This window comes from Uloborus diversus, chromosome 7, assembly GCF_026930045.1.
Source record: "Uloborus diversus isolate 005 chromosome 7, Udiv.v.3.1, whole genome shotgun sequence".
Lineage (NCBI taxonomy): Eukaryota > Metazoa > Arthropoda > Arachnida > Araneae > Uloboridae > Uloborus > Uloborus diversus.
The window spans coordinates 136,740,844-136,760,670 of NC_072737.1; the positions used below are offsets into that span (position 1 = coordinate 136,740,844).

At 32.8% G+C, this 19,827-nt stretch overlaps 1 protein-coding gene across 1 annotated transcript in view; it reads left to right on the forward strand.

Moving 5' to 3' along the window:
• Positions 1-19,827, forward strand: part of LOC129225917 (DDB1- and CUL4-associated factor 1-like) — a 139,323-nt gene that overhangs the window by 72,628 nt on the left and 46,868 nt on the right. The window contains 4 exon segments of the mRNA XM_054860450.1: positions 1,875-2,101; positions 14,646-14,721; positions 16,715-16,776; positions 17,753-17,819. Of these exon segments, the coding sequence (XP_054716425.1) occupies positions 1,875-2,101; positions 14,646-14,721; positions 16,715-16,776; positions 17,753-17,819 (432 nt within the window).

Consider the following 19,827-nt stretch of genomic DNA (forward strand, 5'->3'; position numbering starts at 1 on the left):
GGGGGGAGTGACGTCGCTGTCTGGGAGCTGGGCACCCCTCAAGCTTCATCAATATCTATATACCATTCCACAATGTGTTAACTTGCACTAAAAATGTTATATGTATATTATTTAGAATGGTTGAAAAAAAAAAAAAAAAAAAAAAAATCAGGCAGCTGTGCTCAGCATTTAACTTTTTCACCCAAGACTCTCTTAAAGAGCACAGAATTTTGAACTTACAAATTTTATAATTTTAATAAAAGTAAAGAGGGATTTTATTTGTTTATGTCTTAAACAGTGTTAATAATCATCAAAAATTCGAAAAATCTGATTCCATGGCGGGTGCAAAGAGATTGCAATTCTCAAAGTGAAGGCGTCAAAAGTATAAAAATGGAGTGTAAAATAAATATTTTTGTAATATTATTTTAGAATTGATTTTTAGAGGCATATGATAAACATATCATTAATATTTATCGACGCAGTGAAAGCAAAAATGAATTTAAACCATCGATTCAGCTTTTAATTTTTGACCCATGAAAGAAAATTGAATTTTGCTTAAAAAACTTGAAATAAGCGTTGCTACAGAAATAAAGAGACTTTTTATTTCTTTGCATCCTTATAAAGCGAAGTTAACTTGAAAAAAGAATAAAATATAATTTTCATATCTGATGTTTGCATTTCTCGAAATGAGGGCATCAAAAGTATAAAAATGGTTAATAAAAAAGTTGATTCAAGCATCAAAAATTCAAACCCATGTAATTTTCTCCCACTACGTACCCTTATAACATCATACGGTAAAAACGCAAATATTGCCAAACTGGTTATTTAATGGCAATTATCTTCTGATTAAATCACTATAAAGGTTTAACGCCAGACGCTAAGTGGCGATAATTTTAAAACTAGTAACCCTATCTGAGGCGATCACATTTGCTCCCCACCCCTACTATCATTTTGCAATTCTAAGATCATTTTGCTGATATTTTTTTATTATTGTTTAAATCATGAGTGGAGAGAAAAGTGCTTGTACGCTGCCTTTTCTGAAAAGTTTATAACAACACTGTTGCAAAACAGCTATGATAAAACAAGCATGCAAAATTATTTAAAATAAAACCGACTTTTAGCTATTAATTTCATTTAAAGAAACAAACAACATGCATTACATTTATTTGGCTGTATTCAGGGCCTGATTACCCCACAGGCCTGGGCCTGGGGCCCTCTCTTCCTAAGGGGCCCCAAATTACTTAAAGATATATGCATAGCATTACAACTATACAAAAAATACACACATTTTTAAAATAATAACTTTCAGGGGGCCTCAAAATTATTGTGGGCCTTGGTCCTCACTTTAAGTTAGTCAGGCTCTGGCTGTATTAGTTTATCCCTTTCAGGAGCATCACGAGCACCATTTTTTTTTAATTGCAAAATTAGCAGATCCTGTATAAGCTGGTCCTTCAAATTTCACTTTTTAAAAGGTTCCAAATATTATCGGTTTGTGCGCAGAAATATGCATTATTTTGATTTCAGATTTGCTCTTTCAATAAACAATTTGTGAAAAAAAATCCGCTTTGGTTTATCAGAATTTTGTGAAAGGTCCGTTTTGGTTGAAAGGGAATTTGTGAAAGGTCCATTTTGGTTGATTGGATTTTTGTGAGTGGTCCGGTAACGGACCCAAATTTCCTCTGACCAGACCCCTGAGATCACCAATGTAACTTTGAAGTAGATGTTTGCTTTTCATTTTTTTTTACATTTTCAGAACTAAATTTATTAATATTACACATGTTCCTGTACTCATTGTTTCATACTCATTTTTTGATTGCTGTCACATTGAAAATTCAATAATTTCTTTCCAAATAGAATTTTAGTATGACTATTTTAATTTATATTCTTCCTTGCAGACCTCTGACAAAGTGTTAACCCCATCTTGTCGACTTCAAAAACCACAAGCCTGTTCTGGGAACTATGTGCAATCACCGGCGATGAAACGCCAAGCTGCTTCAAGCTATATACCTTATGGTTCGTCTCAAACTGTAGGTCTTCATTCAATTGTTACAGAATATTTGCGCAAACAGCATAGTTTGTGCAAACATCCTATGCTTGCTTGTCCTCCCTTTGACCTTTTTAAGTAAGTGCTATATTTATTTAATGTATGTTGTCATTTTTCATAACCAGTTAATATAGAACTATTAAAACTGGTTTAAAAAGCAGAAAACTTCAAAAATTTTAAAACATTGAGTAAAAAAAAAAAAAAAAAAAATCAACCAGCATGCAAATTGCATGCTGGTTGATTTTTTTTTTTTAAACTATTGTTCAAAATTTTTGTTGAATAAAAAAAGTGTATGAATTCATTTCATTTTGTGAGGTAATTATATATCATTTATAAGTAAAAGCAGTAAACATGTTTTGAAAACATTACTCTTTCTTCCTTTTATGTTAAAATATCTTTGTGTTATTTAATAAACTTTGTAAAGCATTGGTGATAAATGTAATGTTATTAAATAACTCTAAACATTAAGTCCACCGAACACTAAAAAAATGATATGGGATATAGCAATTTACACTAATCCTTTTTCCTTAAAAATTTCAGTTCTGTTTTGAACTTTCCCCTATTAGGGAATTAAGCTCTGAATTGTTCTATTTTTCATTTGTAATAGCTTGTATTTTTCCAATTGATACCTTTGCTAGCTTTTTTTTCTAAATTAGTAATCTTTTTTTTTGGGGGGGGGGGAGAGGGGGAGAGGAGTCTTACATAAGCAGGCTGTTATTTGAGCAGTCAAGGGGGCAGTCAACTGCCCCCCTCTCCCCTAGATTGTAAAAACAATGTAATGATGCCTTTTTCACAAATTTTGATGCTTTTTTTTCCAATTAAAAACATTGAATCTATACCTTTTGCCCTTTCCTGGGAAATTTTGAAATGATAGCCTGTGCATAAGTTTTCAGTTGAAATATGCAAAGGTTGAAGTAGCGTAATGATTAAAATTTTTATAAATCATTATGGAATGGAAAAATAATTCAAAGTCAGAGTTGTATTTGTAAGTTCTAAAACTTCTTCCTTCAATTAAAGTATACAATACTTCAAATGTTTTCTTCTCATGCTCCTAATTTTTAACCTTGAGTAGGCTATGTTGAGGTAGGGGCAGCTACGTCAATACTCACTTTTCTGTCACCTGAACTTTTCATATAAGGGTGTTGACTACATCATTTGTGAGAAACAGATTCTTTTCCTCTTCAATGTTTATGAAGCTTTGCTATAATGCAAATAAATAAAAATTCTTTATATTTTCAATAAAACCTTAGTTAGAAAATTAAATAAAATTCTGTGATCATTTTAAACGCACTCATTCACGGTTTGGGGTCAAAATGTCGCCACCGAAATGTCGCGGGACAAAATGTCGCGGCCAAAATGTCGCCGGGCCGAAATGTCGCTTGTCCAAAATGTCGCCGGTCCAAAATGTCGCCGGGCCAAAATGTCGCCGGGCCAAAATGTCGCCGATCCCAAAATGTCGCCGGCCCAAAATGTCGCCGGCCCAAAATGTCGCCGGGCCAAAATGTCGCTGGGCCAAAATGTCGCCTGTCCAAAATGTCGCCGGGCCAAAATGTCGCCTGTCCAAAATGTCGCCGGGCCAAAATGTCGCCTGTCCAAAATGTCGTAGAAACCAAAATTCGCTCATTCAGTTGGTAAGAAAAATGCAAATGTACAAAAATGCTGTTTAACACCAAATTTGCAGAATAAATGATTACTGCCTTTAATGAATGTCTTCGTTAAAAATGGGACTGAACTAACTGAGTTTCTTGATGAATTCTAAAAAGATTATTCCGTTTTGATTCGCAACTCTCGGCTGTTTTTCAGCAAACAAATAGAATACAAGCGTTACGTTATCTTATTTCTTGTGACTCGCTATCTACCAACTGTAAAACGTTCTGACGGCGTTCAGTTCTGACGTTCGATAAATTTTTTAAAACTTTTCTTCAAGAATAGTGTGCGTTTGTATGTGACCGATTTTTTGGGGCCATTCTACGTCAAAACCTGTGGTAAGAATTCGAACGATACCCGTAAGTACCCATACATGATTTAGGGCTGCGTGGTTTTTTTGCGTCAATTCGTTCAAGATAGTGGAGTAACTGAACGTTTTCATCGATATGCGTGACTGTCATTGCTCAAAAAATGATGAACGGAATCAAATAAAATGTTAGGAAGCAGCAGGGGGACAGATTTTGGGGCCAATAACACCAGAGGGTGGAGCAATCGAATGTTTTTTTTTCCTTTCTTTTTTTTTTTATCTGTGACTGATATATCTCAAAAAGTAATACAGTTGACCCTTGTTTTCAGCAGGTTTATTTTACGCGGTTTCGATTATACGCGGTTGAAGATTTGACACCTTTATTTTATTTACGCACAGATGAGTTTCGGTTTTACGCTGATGCGGCAATGCAAACAGGTAACATTTTCCTCTCTTTCAAAACCCAAACTCCTATAGATTGCAGATTACTCGTAACTAACTGCATTTTGGCGTGCTAATAATCGAACTTGGGTCCTTGGAGACATTTTATGCGATTGGTTCCAGAGCTTTTTCCATTATAGAAGTAAAGTGATTAAACTCACACAATTCAGAACTCACTGGAAGAAGAGCTTTTAGGAGTGACAAAGGAGGTCAAAACCAACGAGGATACCGACTCTGGTGACACACAACCAAAAACGCTCACATTGAAAATTTTGAACCATTCGTAGACAATAGAAATAATCTTTTTTCTGATTTGTTAGTAAAGGAAGATTTTATCAAGGAAATGACGCAAGTGGTCATGGATGCGTTAATGCTCAGCAAAGAATTAGAGGAAAAATTCTTAATGACTACCAAAAGACTATCATAGCCAGCTCTTCTTCATAAACAGAACACGAAATTAGTTTGTTTTCTTTATGCATATTATGCATAAAAATCGATATAAGTACACATTAAACTTTTCATACAATTAGTCATCACTAGAATGAAGTATTTTTTTTATCTACGGAACCTAATCCCTATTTTGAACCCATTCCCTATTTTTGATATTAGGTCTCAATTTACGCGGTTTCGTGGAACATAACACCCGCGTAAAACGAGGGTCTACTGTACAAGGGTTAAGACAAAATTTGGTCTACAGGTATATCCTAAAGGGCGAGTTGCTCATTTACTTTTGGCTTCAGTCATCCCAAAAGGATGGATCACCGAATATTTTTAATCGTTTTATGTGACTGCTATATCTCAAGAAGTAATGCGAGGATTCATACAAAAATGTAGTATGCAAGTGAAATTAAACGAAAACAAGCCTTATTTTCGTTCTAAGTTGAGTTTCGTAATCGTTTACGTGAGTCAGTGTAATTAAATAAACAATGAAAAATATACTGAATTTAAATATGAGAGGTTGAGCAAGATATCAATAAAATCTAAATTAGCCGTGTATTCCTCTCATTTTTGTAGCACTTTAACTAGCGTGGGTGTTAAATAAAAACTGAGTTTGCATTCTTATACAATTTGCGTAGTAAAAATTCAATAATTAAAACAGCATTTTTTTCTGAGAGGGAAAAACTTATTTGTTTATTATTATTATTATCAGTATTCTTTTCTTTCTGAATTACCAAGCTATATTGAGCTAGAACTATTACTTTTTGAAACTCATTTTAAAAATAAGTCTAGGTCAAAATTGATCTGAATAATCTCATTGATATCAGTTATTTCACCCTACATTGTGAAATTTTTTCTTTTCAATTTAAAATTGGAAAATGTGATTCAGCTGACGAGCGCTACTTCGCAAGCATGAAAGTATCCTCTTGAAAACCTCTAATAAAATAGCTGTTCTGAAATTGTCCCCCTTGATGTTCTATCGAATATATAAATTTCATGAATGTTGAGAATTGAAAATATTTGTCATCGCGTAGAGTCGTTTTTCAAAAATCTGAGTGAAAGACACCTGTTTTAGCAATTACGGGTTTCATTGATTTCAAAAGATTTGACGGTGAAGATTTCGACGTAATTTCAGAATTTTACTCATAAGACAGAGTTTCCACGGCAATAATCTGTCATCTCTGTTAAACATTTGTTTTGCTGTCCCAAAATCCCGGTCGCAAAGGACATACAAATGTCCTCTCAGAGGAAGGTCTCGAGCAGTCTTGTTAAACTTCTTCAGTTTCATTTCCAGAAAAAGTCTCAGAACAGTTTTGATCTTACTTTAACCAACGTATATCTCACTGAAAACGTACAGTTTTTTTTTTTTTTTTTTACAGTTCTTAGGGTGATATTAAAAAATCTATGAGAAAATTAAATTTCATTAAGATACCTTTCTACTTGATTTCCATCCTGGCCCGTGATTTCGAATTTTTCTAGTGAAAGGGGAGAGGGAGGATAACGGGCATATAACCAATGCAAATTTCATAGGATTGCTATAAAAAGCACTTCCACTTGTATATATAAAAAAAAAAATTTCAAAATCGGGGGCCATTCCGCCTGATCCCCTAAATTACTGACTTGTCGCTAAGGTAATAATATGCTAGAGTGAAGAAGTTATTTGTTTTTATTTCATTACGCCAAAAAATACAAACCGCCTATTCTCTTGCCATATTCACATAGCTCCTCACTATTCTTTCATTCGCGTTTAGAACAGTTTAGTTTTACTTCCATACCAATTTTTTGTCTGAATCCTTGCGTTACATCTTGATCCTTTGCTTTACATCTTGAGTATTATTATTAATCAGATTAAACGAGAAAGAGAAATCCGTTGCAGCAGCCTTTCGCATGTTTACGTTCTTAATAGCATACAGAAAAACGTATGTTTTTCTGAAAACTATTAATCTGATGCTTACGAATTAAGACAGGAGAAAACGTTTGGAATTTTTGAAGGAACTTACTTTGAAAGGCAATTAATATTCTTTCGCAACTTTTATGCTGAAAAGCATCGACGTACAATTAAATTTTTCGTACCAATTGAACTAGCGAATTTTGGGCCGGCGACATTTTGGACAGGCGACATTTTGGACTGGCGACATTTTGAACCGGCGATATTTTGGACTGGCGACATTTTGGGCCGGCGACATTGTGGAATGGCGACATTTTGGACTGGCGACATTTTGGACCGGCGACATTTTGGGCCGGCGACATTTTGGGCCGGCGACATTTTGGACCGGCGACATTTTGGACCAGCGACATTTTGGGACGGCGACATTTTGGGACGGCGATATTTTGGACCGGCGACATTTCGGACTGGCGAAATTTTGGGACGGCGACATTTTGGACCGGTGACATTTTGGGACGGCGACATTTTGGGACGGCGACATTTTGGGACGGCGACATTTTGGCCGCGACATTTTGGCCCGCGACATTTTGGGCGTATACCCTCATTCACTACTTAAAGTGCTAAGTTGATGGTTTTGTTTCAATTTTCGCCAAGTTTTGAAATATTTGCATAATAGTTCTGATCACTTAAAAAAAAAAAGTATTAATAAAAAGTATGAATAAGGGCCTTATTCCACAAAAAATAGGTAGCATTCCTGGCAGATGCTGGAAAACACCTCTAAATTAAAAAAAAAAAAAAAAGAAAAAACAAAAATTAAGTTTTGCTTCTTTCCAATAATCATCACAGTACTCTAATTATACTCGTCCAAATCACAGAACATATTAGCTTAGCACACAAAATGCTGTTATTCGCTTAGTCGTGATACCCGAGAGAAATAAGAAAAAAAAAAGCTAAAGTTAAGAAATGAAATGAAGAAAAAAAAAAGACTGAAATCGACACATCCAGAAACATTTTCTATGAGGCGTTTTCAAAATTGAAAGTTTTTGCTTTCTTTTTAATTCATATTTCTAACATGAAAACATTAGGATCATTAGACCATTTATCTTTACACCCTATATCATAAGACAGTAACGCAGCCAGAAATACCTTCTGGAGGGGATTTTTTCATCAAAAATACCTTCTGAAGGGGATTTTTTGATTAAAACAGCCCTTTCATATGCATAAACTACTGCAGTAGAATTTGCATTTATGTTTTAACCAATAGCTTCGGGGGGTGTCCCCCCCCCCCCCACTGCATCACTGCCATAAGCCCATTTTAGTCCTCTTATGCAAGTGGAGGTGCTTATCACACAAAATATTACTTGATTGATTAAAAATCCAAAAGTTATTTGTGATTTCTTGTCACGTGTTCCATTTGGACAAATTTCAATACTTTTTCCACCTTTATTTGTATGGAAAAAATGAATGTGTCGCATTTCTACGGGGAGTTTTTAACCCCAAAAAACCCTTCTGTGGCTGCTCTACTGTTCCACAAAAAAAAAAAAAAAAAAAACTGAGCTTGAAAAGAGTCGTTGAAAATTTAGAAGAAAAATTTAAGTTGGTAAATTGAGTTATAGGCAAAAGTAGTCAATATTCTTTTAAAGTACTGCTGTACTTATAAAGGTCCAACTTATTGTAACAGAAGACCTTAGTGTTCTTGGGGGAAAAACAGAGAGAGAGAGGGTATTAAATGTGAAATTAAATTGAACTGTTTAGTAGGGCTCGACCGATGGCATTTTTTGGCCGATGGGCCGATGCCGATTGTTGGCCGATTGTTCAAAGATGGCCGATGGCCGATGGCCGATTGTTTTCCTCCAAATGGCCGATGGCCGATGCTGTTGGCCGATAGCAAAAAAAAAAAAAATCTAACAGAAATAAATTGATAAGATTGTCAGGGATTTAAAGGATCATTGATTCATTTCACTTTACTTCCTTTCTACGAATAAGGAATTGTAATCCTCCCCCCCCTCCCCCCAAAAAAATCAGATTTCGACCTAAATTTTTATTTTACGATCATCCAATTTAAACTTCACAAGTTTTTTCGGCAAATATGTACATTGCATGTGTATCTAAGAACATATAGATGACCGAAATATCCATTTTGAAAGCCTCCTTAGTTAATTATCGCAAATTATCTTGTGATGTTTTCATGCGCGTAAACTTACGTCACTCAAAAACGTTATGAAATAGTAAGTTGAAAACTCATGCGTAGGTAGTATGATCTAAAAGTTCGAGGACAAGTTGTATACAAATTTACCGTGAATCTATCTACAAAATAGTCACCTTGAACGACTATGCACTTCTGCCACCGTTCGTATAGCTTTTAGAAGAACTCCTGAAAGACATTTATTGCAACTTCCTGTAAGACCTCTTTCGTTGCTGCTTTGACTTCATCGTGGGGAAGAAAGCGACTTTCATGTTGAGGATGCACGGTTCAATTGGTCAATACTCTGATATGACAAACCAATAACATCACGTTTCGTCAGACTTAGCTCCGTGTGACTTTTACCTGTTCCCAGCAAAAAAAAAAAAAAAACATTTGCATGGACGCCGTTTTCTTCCGTCAGGAGAAGATAAAGCTGCATCACAGAAGGTACCAAAAAAATGGCTTCCAGGAGTTTTTCCAAAAGTTATATGAACACTGGCAGAAGTACATAGTCCCTCAAGATGACCTTTTGTAGGTGGATGTGCTTCGGTAATGTGAACTATTCTGGGTAAGGTTTTATACAGCTTGTCCCTCGAACTTTTGGATCGTACTACGTACAATCTGTATAGGGTGTAGTTATGCTTCTCCTTCTTTGACTGCTGTATGATGAAAGAGAAAGAACAACAACCAAAAAAAGAAAAAAAGAAGAAGAAAAACAAAGACTGTTTAATAACCAATTGATTTTTTTTTAATTGAACATATAACTAAGATTTCAGTAATATTGTAATAATGTTTGGATTCAGGTAAACTAAACATAGTTAAAAAGCATTAAATTATGTTGTTTAATCATTCAAAAAAAAAAAAAAACTATGAAACCGTCAACAAATTACGCTATTAAAATGGAAAGATTGCACGCAAACATTTTTTAGTCATCAAGCTAAATAAAAAAGGTAACGGATAAATTACAACATTAAATCATAACAGGAATATTTTTATACTTATTTAAAATTTATGAATAGAAAAGTTGGCATTTTTCATGAAATGTATAACAGTGACATAAATTTTGCGGAAAAAAGAAATAGCCATGAAATGAGCGAGGTTTATAAAACGCAGCTACAATAAACAAACTCAATATTTACACCAAGTTAATAACTGAATACATATATATATACTACTTGATTTGATGTTTGCACACGTAATATTGAACAATTTGATTGATTAATCTTTTATGAAGCACTACAAACACGTTCAAATTAAATTTTTCAATTTAACAATAATTTTCTGAAATTTAAAAAATTGCATTGTAGAAAATCCTTGAAACTTTTCTATAACATATTATTAAACATATGATGAAAACGAAAATAACTTATTCTTTGATTTTATATAAATACATAAAAATAGTTACAACAGAAAAAAAAATCGATTGCTATTAATGATGCAAAAAAGGTGGCGCATTACAAAATATAGGTGAAACAAGTATAAAAAATACGCAAAATGACATTTCTTGACCAAAATAAATAATTGCTAAATATTTAAGAAATGCTTGAAACGACGAGGGCGGATTAGGGGGTCACCCTCTGATTTTGGAGTAATTCACAATGTTAAACTTCGGCCCCAACTTCGGCTTAATTTTTTTAGTACAGAAACGCTACCACCAACGCCTCGGAAGAGTTTCTGAATTTACTTCAGCACTTCTGAAGAAAAAATTCAAAATCCCTTTGTTTTCCGAATTATGTCACCATTCAAAACGTCTTTAATCAATTTCTAATTAATGCTCTAAATTCTTCCTAAACAATAGATAAAACTTGAAAAAAAAATCTCTAATTTTATGAATGGTGTTAGTTTTGAACAACTCAGAAGTACAACTTTAGTTGAATTTCAGAAGTTGAGGGAGTGGGAGGAGGAGCACGCAAGTGTTCTCGGAAATACAAAAAATAGTCGTAAAAAATGGAGTTCAAAATAATAATATACATTGAGCAGAAAAACCCTTTTAAAACTTGCACCCGAGTTTGTTTTGACGTGCAGTGGCGGATTTTAAAATGTAGCAAATGTTGCAATTACGCGAGAAGCCCCATAACCATAGGGACACCGTAGGAGTTACAAAAATGCTTTTGATACATGTTTTACAACTTCTGTGATAGAGAAATACGGCCCCAAAATGTATTTTGACGGGCCCCAAACTTGTAGCTCCGCCCGCAGAAGCGATACAGAAAAGACTGCATTACTGAGATTCATATTACAAACATCGAAAAATTAAAAATTACCGTCGCGTTGGTTCAACGGGAATCGAACAAAATGAAACAAAATCGGTTTCGCCATCTCATATTTGTTTCCATAGTCTCCAATTCTGCAATATATCACCAAATGATCGTCAGTCTCAGACGCTATATTAGTTTTGCATTGAAATAAGTAATTAATAGCCACAAAAAATCAGTTAACAGGCTTTTTAGAACATCCGATCGAAAACAAAAAGGAAAAGTCACAACTGAAACGTGCGCACTTCCCAAAGGCGAAAATTTAGCCTTCTACAGCTTACCATTTTTTAGTTATGACTTATTAGAGATACATACGTACATACAGCTGCAAGAAACAGCGCAATAATTAACGTGTTTGGTACTTGAATGCAGTATTAAAAACTCTTTCAGGGGTGACTAAAATATAAATTCATACTGAAATTTAAGTAAACAATTTTGTTTGAAAACAATAACTCCCTTTATTTTGTATTAAAAAGTAAAACAAAGGTCTTTTTTTAAAAAAAAACATCGGCCAGTTCCATCCGCTTTTCGATGTTTTTAAGGCCGATGGGCCGATGTTTCCTGCAAGTTAACATCGGCCGCCGATGCCGATGGCTAAATTGTTGAACCATCGGCGCCGATGCATCGGCCAGGCCGATGCATCGGTCGAGTCCTACTGTTTCGTGAGCAAAAATAAATGAATGAAGTTATCTTTTTTCATTGTACATTTGTTTTAAATCTGTCGACAAAAAAGATGTCCACTTTTCACACCTGTGTCATTTTCAACTGCACTATAATTCATTACTTCATTTATCACAGTCCATTTTCTCCTTTTTTATTGCACTTTTCCTGTGGCAACCCTTCATTTGCAGATCAATTATGAAATCTGTTTCATTTGCCAATGGACAACAACAGCAACTTGTAAATTTTGCAAATTTTTATGCTAACTTATCAAAAATGATCTCCTGGATCTGAAAATCCAATTCGTGTTCCACACAAAAAATTCATTAAATACTTATTAAGCATTGTAATTGCCCTAAAAGCGCCGCAAGAAGAAACAGCTTCTGATCAGCCTGACCTCCTGGATTGTGCCACAGTACACCATGCCTCTTTTCCCTCTCAATACGTTTTTCAATGGGAGTTTAACGCTGATGCTCCTCTAAATTTCTTTATTTTGTTATGTACATTTAATATTTTTAATACATTTTCGATTTTCAAAGATTATTGTGCAATTGAACAAGGACTTTTGAAATCTTGCATCTATAATTTGTAGAAAATAAAACGTTACAAACCAGCATTTTTTTTTCAACTGAAATCAGAGATGTATCTGGAAGCTCAGAGGTGTGATTTTTTGGTTTACTTTTTAAGTTAGCGCTTAATGAGTCGGGATAATTACTATAAATGAGAAAATAAAAGCAGATGGGCTGTAGGGTTAATAAGTTTGTGGTTTGACTGACCAAAGATAGATGGAATGCAGCACACATGCGATTTTAATCTTCCCTTTCAATTCAAATACAATGTTATTAAAGTTATATTTGAAAATTTATGGCACTGATTAACTGCAAAATCCTTTTTAATATTGCTGCTAACCCAAAAAAAATTTGTAAGCAACTTAAGAAAAATGAAACACGTTATTTTAATGCCAAAAACATGTACGCAAAAAAAAAATCATAGAAAAGGTATATTAGAATATCTAAGATGTATTGTTTGATGCAAAATGTGATATTTCAATCAGTTCTAGTTCAATTTCTTTTTAAAATATTCAACTTCATCAAAAAAAGCTAGAGATTGTGGACAAAGGATATAAGAACAAAATAAGTACAATACTGTTTCACTTTTTAAATGTTTTTGCAAAAATATGTATTTTGAATTAATAGTTAATATTTTGGTGTTCTAACAAAGTCTATGTTTCCAAGCTTTCAGAAAATTTAAATATATATTTTTTTAAATTCTAATTTACCCTATGAGCATTTGTTGGAAATATCAGTTTTAAAATAATACTAATAGTAATAATTTTAAAGAAAAACTAAAATTGAATGAAAATAGAACTTTAAGCTTGAGTAACTTTAAGCTTTATAATTTCTTTAAAACAATTTTTTCTCATTGTTTTCAATTCTTAAAATTAATGCAAAAAAAAAAAAAAAAAAAAAAAAAGAAAAAAAGAAAAAACACAAATCAATGGTTATAAAAATGTAAGAAAGGGCCTAAAAAAGTTATTGTTGAAGTTGGGAGAACTTCGAAAAATAAGTAACCTTAATAGAACATAGAACATATAAGACATATAAACTATAAAAATAATTTTTCATATAAATCAATGTTTAAGCGAAATTAAGCATGGACAAACCTTTTTTTTTTAGTTACTAAAAGAGCGATAGTTCTTTCTTATTTTTGAGCATAAAAAGCAAAAAAAAGTTGGTGAATCACTTTTTATAATTCTTAAAATAACTTCTGTATTTGATGTATGAAATTAATTGAATTTCTGCCCGCATTAATATGCTTTCAAAGCAAGATCAATTCCTTGACTAAAATGATTCAAGGAAATGTTTAGGATTCTGGATATATTAAGATCAATTCTTTGATTCATGTTTATGTGATGCCTTCTGTTCATCTAAAACAAATCCACAAATGTCTCAAGTGACCATTGACCACCTGCAGGTGTGCGATCGCTCAAAATTCCTGGAAAGTGTCATTCCCCTTTAATCTGTGCATTCTTCACTTCCCTAGGGTAAATTGGGAGAATTCTCGAAAATTTGAGCAATAGCGCAAGCAAGCACAGGGAAAGAATGGACGAGTTCCTTCTGAATATATAGTAGATGTTTTTTTTTTTGAAGTTAAGATGTGGTTTGGAAACTGATAACATTCAATCATGTTATAATCACAAAAAAAAAAAAAAAAAAAAAAAACACATTTTTGATAGAAAAATAAATAAAAAAATTACCTAAATAAATACCCAAACTTAACACAGAAATGCCTAAAGCACCCTACTAAAGCAAACAGACATTAATAACTGCGAAGCGAGGCACATATCACGTCACTTCTCGGAGAGTCAAGTGACTCCCTGTTTCAGCAGAAAAACAAAACTAATTTATTCTTAGTTGTAAATAACTTTTAAAATGTATCGCTCTGAGATGAGACAAAAAATATTTTCTGTCGTTTTAGGTCATTCTGATTGTATTAAAATTAAAAATAAAAGATGCTGTTGTTGACCATTGGTGTGATTTTGTTTGATGTTTTAAAAGAGAAAAAAATATAAATTACATTTTTTTTTTAGATTTGATGCTTGTATTACTTCTTTCATATCATCACTAACAAGTGTTTCAGTTGAATTCAGTATAAATTTGTGGCAATATTTAATTTGAATTTGATAGTGAAAGCTCCCATAGCATGTGGTAGTTGTTAGAGAATGGGGACATAACTGCTTAATTTGTTTAAATTATTTGCTAATCTTTTTTTTTTTAAACTTATTTATTTGTTTTCGTATTTAGTCCTCATAAGTGCCCAGAGCCTCATGGCAGGAGAAATGCCCCTACTAACTGTGCGCTTCGACTGCCAAAAAGAGCGGTAGGTTTTTTTTTGTGTTTATAATTTTATGAAAGTTTTGTCATAAATTTTAAACAACTTAAAATGTTTGAAAAATGTCTGGCTATATTTTGTTGATAAAATTGACAGAATTCATTCTAGTCTTTAAAAAATCCAGCTTCTAAAGCTTATATATATGTTTAAAAAAGTCACAGAGTATTGTATGAGCATTGTTTCTTTTAAAAAAATTCATGAGTTTTATAGAAAATGAACTTTTTTGAATCAGCTGTCAGTTTTAAAAAGAAGTTTGTTTTAGTTTTGATTTGTTTACTTTATTTTCCTGAGTATGTGTCTCTCCTTTTGTAAGCGCCGCATCATGTTGAGACTTTCTAATCTAATAATGTCCCCTCTATATTTCATTGAATATTTGCAGAGTGAGTTTTTGAATAAGACTAATATACTATTTCAAACTTGAACAATGCTTATTGAACAACAAAATGTAAATCTAAAAACTGTCTGTAAATGATACAATGTACTAAAAACGTAACAATTAATTCTATCTCACATTCAGATACAAATTATGGCACACCACATGCTAGGTGCTACTATGTACGAGATGAGTAACATAAAAATGATGAAATATAAACTGTATGACTGTTATCAACTGAAGCTTCAATATAAAGCTATAAACCCATTAGGAAATAAACTACTACAAGCTCATGATATTGTAGAGAGTCGAGTGGCACGAACAAGCAAGTTCAAATGCCGACAAAGCAACTGCCTATGATGATGAGAGATAAGCAAAGAGAGAGCGAGTGAACGTAAACTGAGTGCGTTTTTTTAAATATCCCAAGGTCATTAGCATATCCAAGTCAGATGAACAGACACTCCTCTCTGCTATCGCTGAGCACACGTGCCATCAGATTCCAACTAGAAGCTTCAATGTGACGTCATCCACTATGGAGTTCCGCTGAGGTGAACGACAGTGAAACGAACATTCGGTTGAGTCGACAAGCGGGAATAAGTGCTGATAAGCATCCCCCCCCCCAGTCATGCAGAATGATTGATAATACATTGTACGTAACGAAAAACACTCTTTTTACTTTCTTTTTCTAATACCGGGTTTGAAATAGGGTTCAATTTCTAGGGGGGAATGTCCCCCTTTACTTCAGATTCCCGGGGGGGATTTTTTGAATTTGGGGGAGAATTTTTATAAGTTTTTTTATATATTAAGATATGTGCATCTTTCTTGTTAAAATGTTTTAAAGAAGTTATACTGTGATTTACCATGTTAAAATTAATGTCTTGTTTCCTGATTTTTTTTTAAAAAAAAGTTCCCTCTGTAATGTTAAATATTTTTAAAAATCAGTTTAAAATAAGCATATTTATAATAAATGCAGTTTATTCAAAGAATACAGAGATTTTCAGGGTACATAACAAAATATTTTTAAAAAGTATAAAATGCCTTTTAAAAAACCAGTTCTGTTTCAGTTGCATTTCAGAAGCTAGCAGCCAATGGTTCCTTTTATATACAAAAACAATGTAAATGCTTCAGGTTCTTAAAATGATATGTTCTAAGAGACATTTTTGAGTTCCTGCTCTGTTTCAGCATCAGTAAATGTATGTGCAGTTTTCTCAAAAGGGTCAAAATGACACCTACCCACAATTTTAGTTCTAACCTTTTAGTTTGGGTTTAAAAGAATTAAAATTTTCTTGAAAACTTTTTATTATTACACCGCACGATTATTTAGGAAAAGTCAAAGAAGGATTAAGCTTTTTACGAAATACAGAAGAGTAATTAGCAAGAAAAGTTTGATTGTGGTCTAAATGACCCTTTCTGTAATTCTAGTATTAAGTTATTTTTTATGTGAACATAAAATTTTTACTAAAATGTCTACAAATTTGATCCTCATTATGCAGAAACCCAAATTAACAAGGACCAGACAAACAAAGTTTATGTGTCTCAATCTGTGTCAGCTAAATATAATTTTATACTCAGTTAATTGATGAGACTTAACTGGATTTTTTTTATTAGGTTTCTCCTCCAGATGGTGGTTATGGAGGTTCTGCATTAAATAGAAAGTTAATATATGGCAGGTAAGTTGTGCTTTTATCAAAGCTGAGCTTTATGTAGTTCATGGTTCAACTTTTTTAAAATGAGTTTGAGGTTTCAATCTTTTTACATCTTGCTCATGTTTCAATCATTTGAAAGGATGGAAGTTCTTTTGATATATGCAGGCTTACAATGACAAATTTTATTATTTATTCTGATAATTCATTTATTAAATTAATTCATTATTAATTCAATTTTAGTACTTAAAATTTTATTGGTAGCTGCCCATTTTTTGGGAAATTGCTAGCTTTTAAAATAATTAGTGCTTAATTTTCAAAATGATTCCTTCTTTGCCAGTAAATAATATCATTTTGAACACAAATGTGAAGATTCTTTTCTTCTGGAATACCAGAAGTTTTTCTGAGGAAAAAAAACATTGTATATATTTCAGTTTTTAACAATTGCATCAGTTCATTTTTTTACCTGATATAACTTTTTCCAGAGGGGGAAAAATGGGAATTCATGATTATTTCTTTTTTATAAAAATAAAGAAAATTCACTGAAATGATTTGTTTTTTCACAAAATGGGGACCCACAAAATAAAACTTTGATCGGCCCCTGTAAAATTTCACTAAATAACACTATAATTTGATTACTTCAACTTCTTATATGCTCTCACATTTGTAAAGTTGTGCCCTTTGCGATCCCTACAATTTTATCCAAAGTTATAAGCAATTAATGGGAAAAAAGTAATGGCAAATATCCTGTCCTGAGCTTTAATCCTAGACATTCTTAAAAAGTTTTTAAAATTCTTTAGAGAAAATCATTGTTAGTTCTATGCTTTTCATATTTCAATAAAAACATTTCTTTAGTCATTGCTAAATTCTTGTTGAAGATTTAGAGTTGTTTACATTCAAAATAATGAAGGGCAAGAGTTAAGGAATGCTGATGCAAATAATAATTGGGAAACTATGTCATAAGCTTATATCGTTATTCCTGTCTTTTAAACTTTATCTACAGGTACCGTCTTGTTCGTACTTTTCGTGCTGAAGATGCAAGATGTGATTTTCTGACTTGCTCATTTTTGGTGAGTGAACATTTTAAAAACCTCTACTGTTTCTTGCAAATTTCTCTCTCTCTCTTTCTGTTATTAAAAAAAAAAGTGTCATAGAAATGGTGTCAGTGGCTGCCCCTAGTGTCTAGGAAACCTTACAGCCTTGAAATTTTGTATAAAATTATTTCAGACGCAAGGATTTGCACTTCACAGCCTTTTTAAAAACATTTCCAATAGGTTCTTTTGTAATTAATTTTTTGAGCTAAAATTTCCCACAAATTGCATAGTGATAAAGTGAAAGGATTCATGCACCCCTTTACATCTGTGTCATTCAAAAGAACTTTGACAAGAATTTATTTCAACCTTCTCAGTTAACTCGAAAATTAGATATGAGGATTTCCAATTTATCTAAAATCCTAGGCTGAAGTCAATTTAAATGCAGAACTAAAGAGCAAAATGTTACTGGAGACTATGAATGTTAAAACTTCTCAAAGCTTCAAAACGGCCATTTTGTTATGTTCAGGAGCCCTTAGCTTCTTCAGTTGAGAAATATGGGGGATCAGGGAGTGAAATGAGCAGGGGGTGGAGTTTCCTAGTTTATAGTATTTATTTCTGTGCTTGTCTGTAACCCCATCTCCTCCAGACTCACAATGTCTACCAGATCAACACTGGTACTGTTCGATGCAAGATATCCAGGGGAAGCCATTCTGCACTCTTTCACCCCTCTAAACCTTGAATTGGCCTGACACCCAGGGGTAAAATTCATTAAAATCATCTACTGTGATCTTCCACTGGTGGCATTGAGCCACCGCAAGAGGTGAACAGAGGTTAGCAAGCAAAACAAACCATGGGCAAAGCCCTCTAGTTCTAGGTGTAAAAAGTTATTTCTTATAAATAAGACTAAAAGGTAACTGTTCAAGCAGTGGAAAAAGGAAACTTTTTTTTATAGTGTCATTCCTTAGATTAGCTTATTTTTTATTATAACAATTTATTTTATTTATTCAATTTTTTTAGTATAATTTTTGTGAATTTGCAGTTCTTTGCTTAAGTTTAAGCTTCATTTATTATTATTAAAAAATATGCATATATATTTATTAATTTTTTTAAAGAATGGAGCAGACTGTAGAATAGTCAATTTTCTATTTATTTAAAAAATAATAAAACCTTAATTTTCTGCAATTATTTTATATAGTATTTTTACTAGCTTTGAACTACATAGTTTAGGCATATTGTTTTGCACATGGGTCATTGTCCAGAAAACGTAACTTATGAATGCAAGTATTTTTCAATTTCAAAACGTTTTGTTTCTTTTTTTCTGTTCTTGCATGAATGAGTTATCTACTAGAATTAACCATAAACAATGGCCCAGCTAAGTTCCATTTATTTTACTCATAAATGAAAAAATTCAAAAATGCCTTGTTCATAGAAAGAAAAAAAAAAAACTTAATATTTAAAATTCAAGGCCAATTTAATATCAAAGTAGTAATTTTGTTAATTGTGCATACAATCAGCTATTTTAATGGTTAGTGGGAATATAATATTAAGCTCTCTTAATTGAAGTATGGCTTGATTAGTAGTTTCAAATGTGTTAAAAAAATAGTATTTAGTACGTTTGAAGATATACTGGCAATTTAAAATTTTGGTGGAATGCCTATTATTGATGTATTTCTCCTCCATCATTTATTTTCACCTCAGAAATAATGACATTGATAAGGTCTGTCACGGAGGTGAGGAATTTTCCATTAATATAGGCCTAGTAGATACATTTTTCAGAGAAAATTTTTTTTTTCTTCGTTGCTGCAATCTGCACATGTTAAGCATATGAAAACATGTTCACTTTTTTTTCACATTAATTTTCCTTTCTGAAATTCAAGTTCACGGAGGTGAGAAGTCAGAATAACCATGCTAAGTTTTTGAAGCAAAATCTATCTTTTTGTTTTTCAACAAAAATCTCACAACTTTAACTATGGCTGAAAATAAACAAGGGGACTCCCTTTGTATCATGGAAAATAAAATGTGATGTCATTACTGCCACATGTTA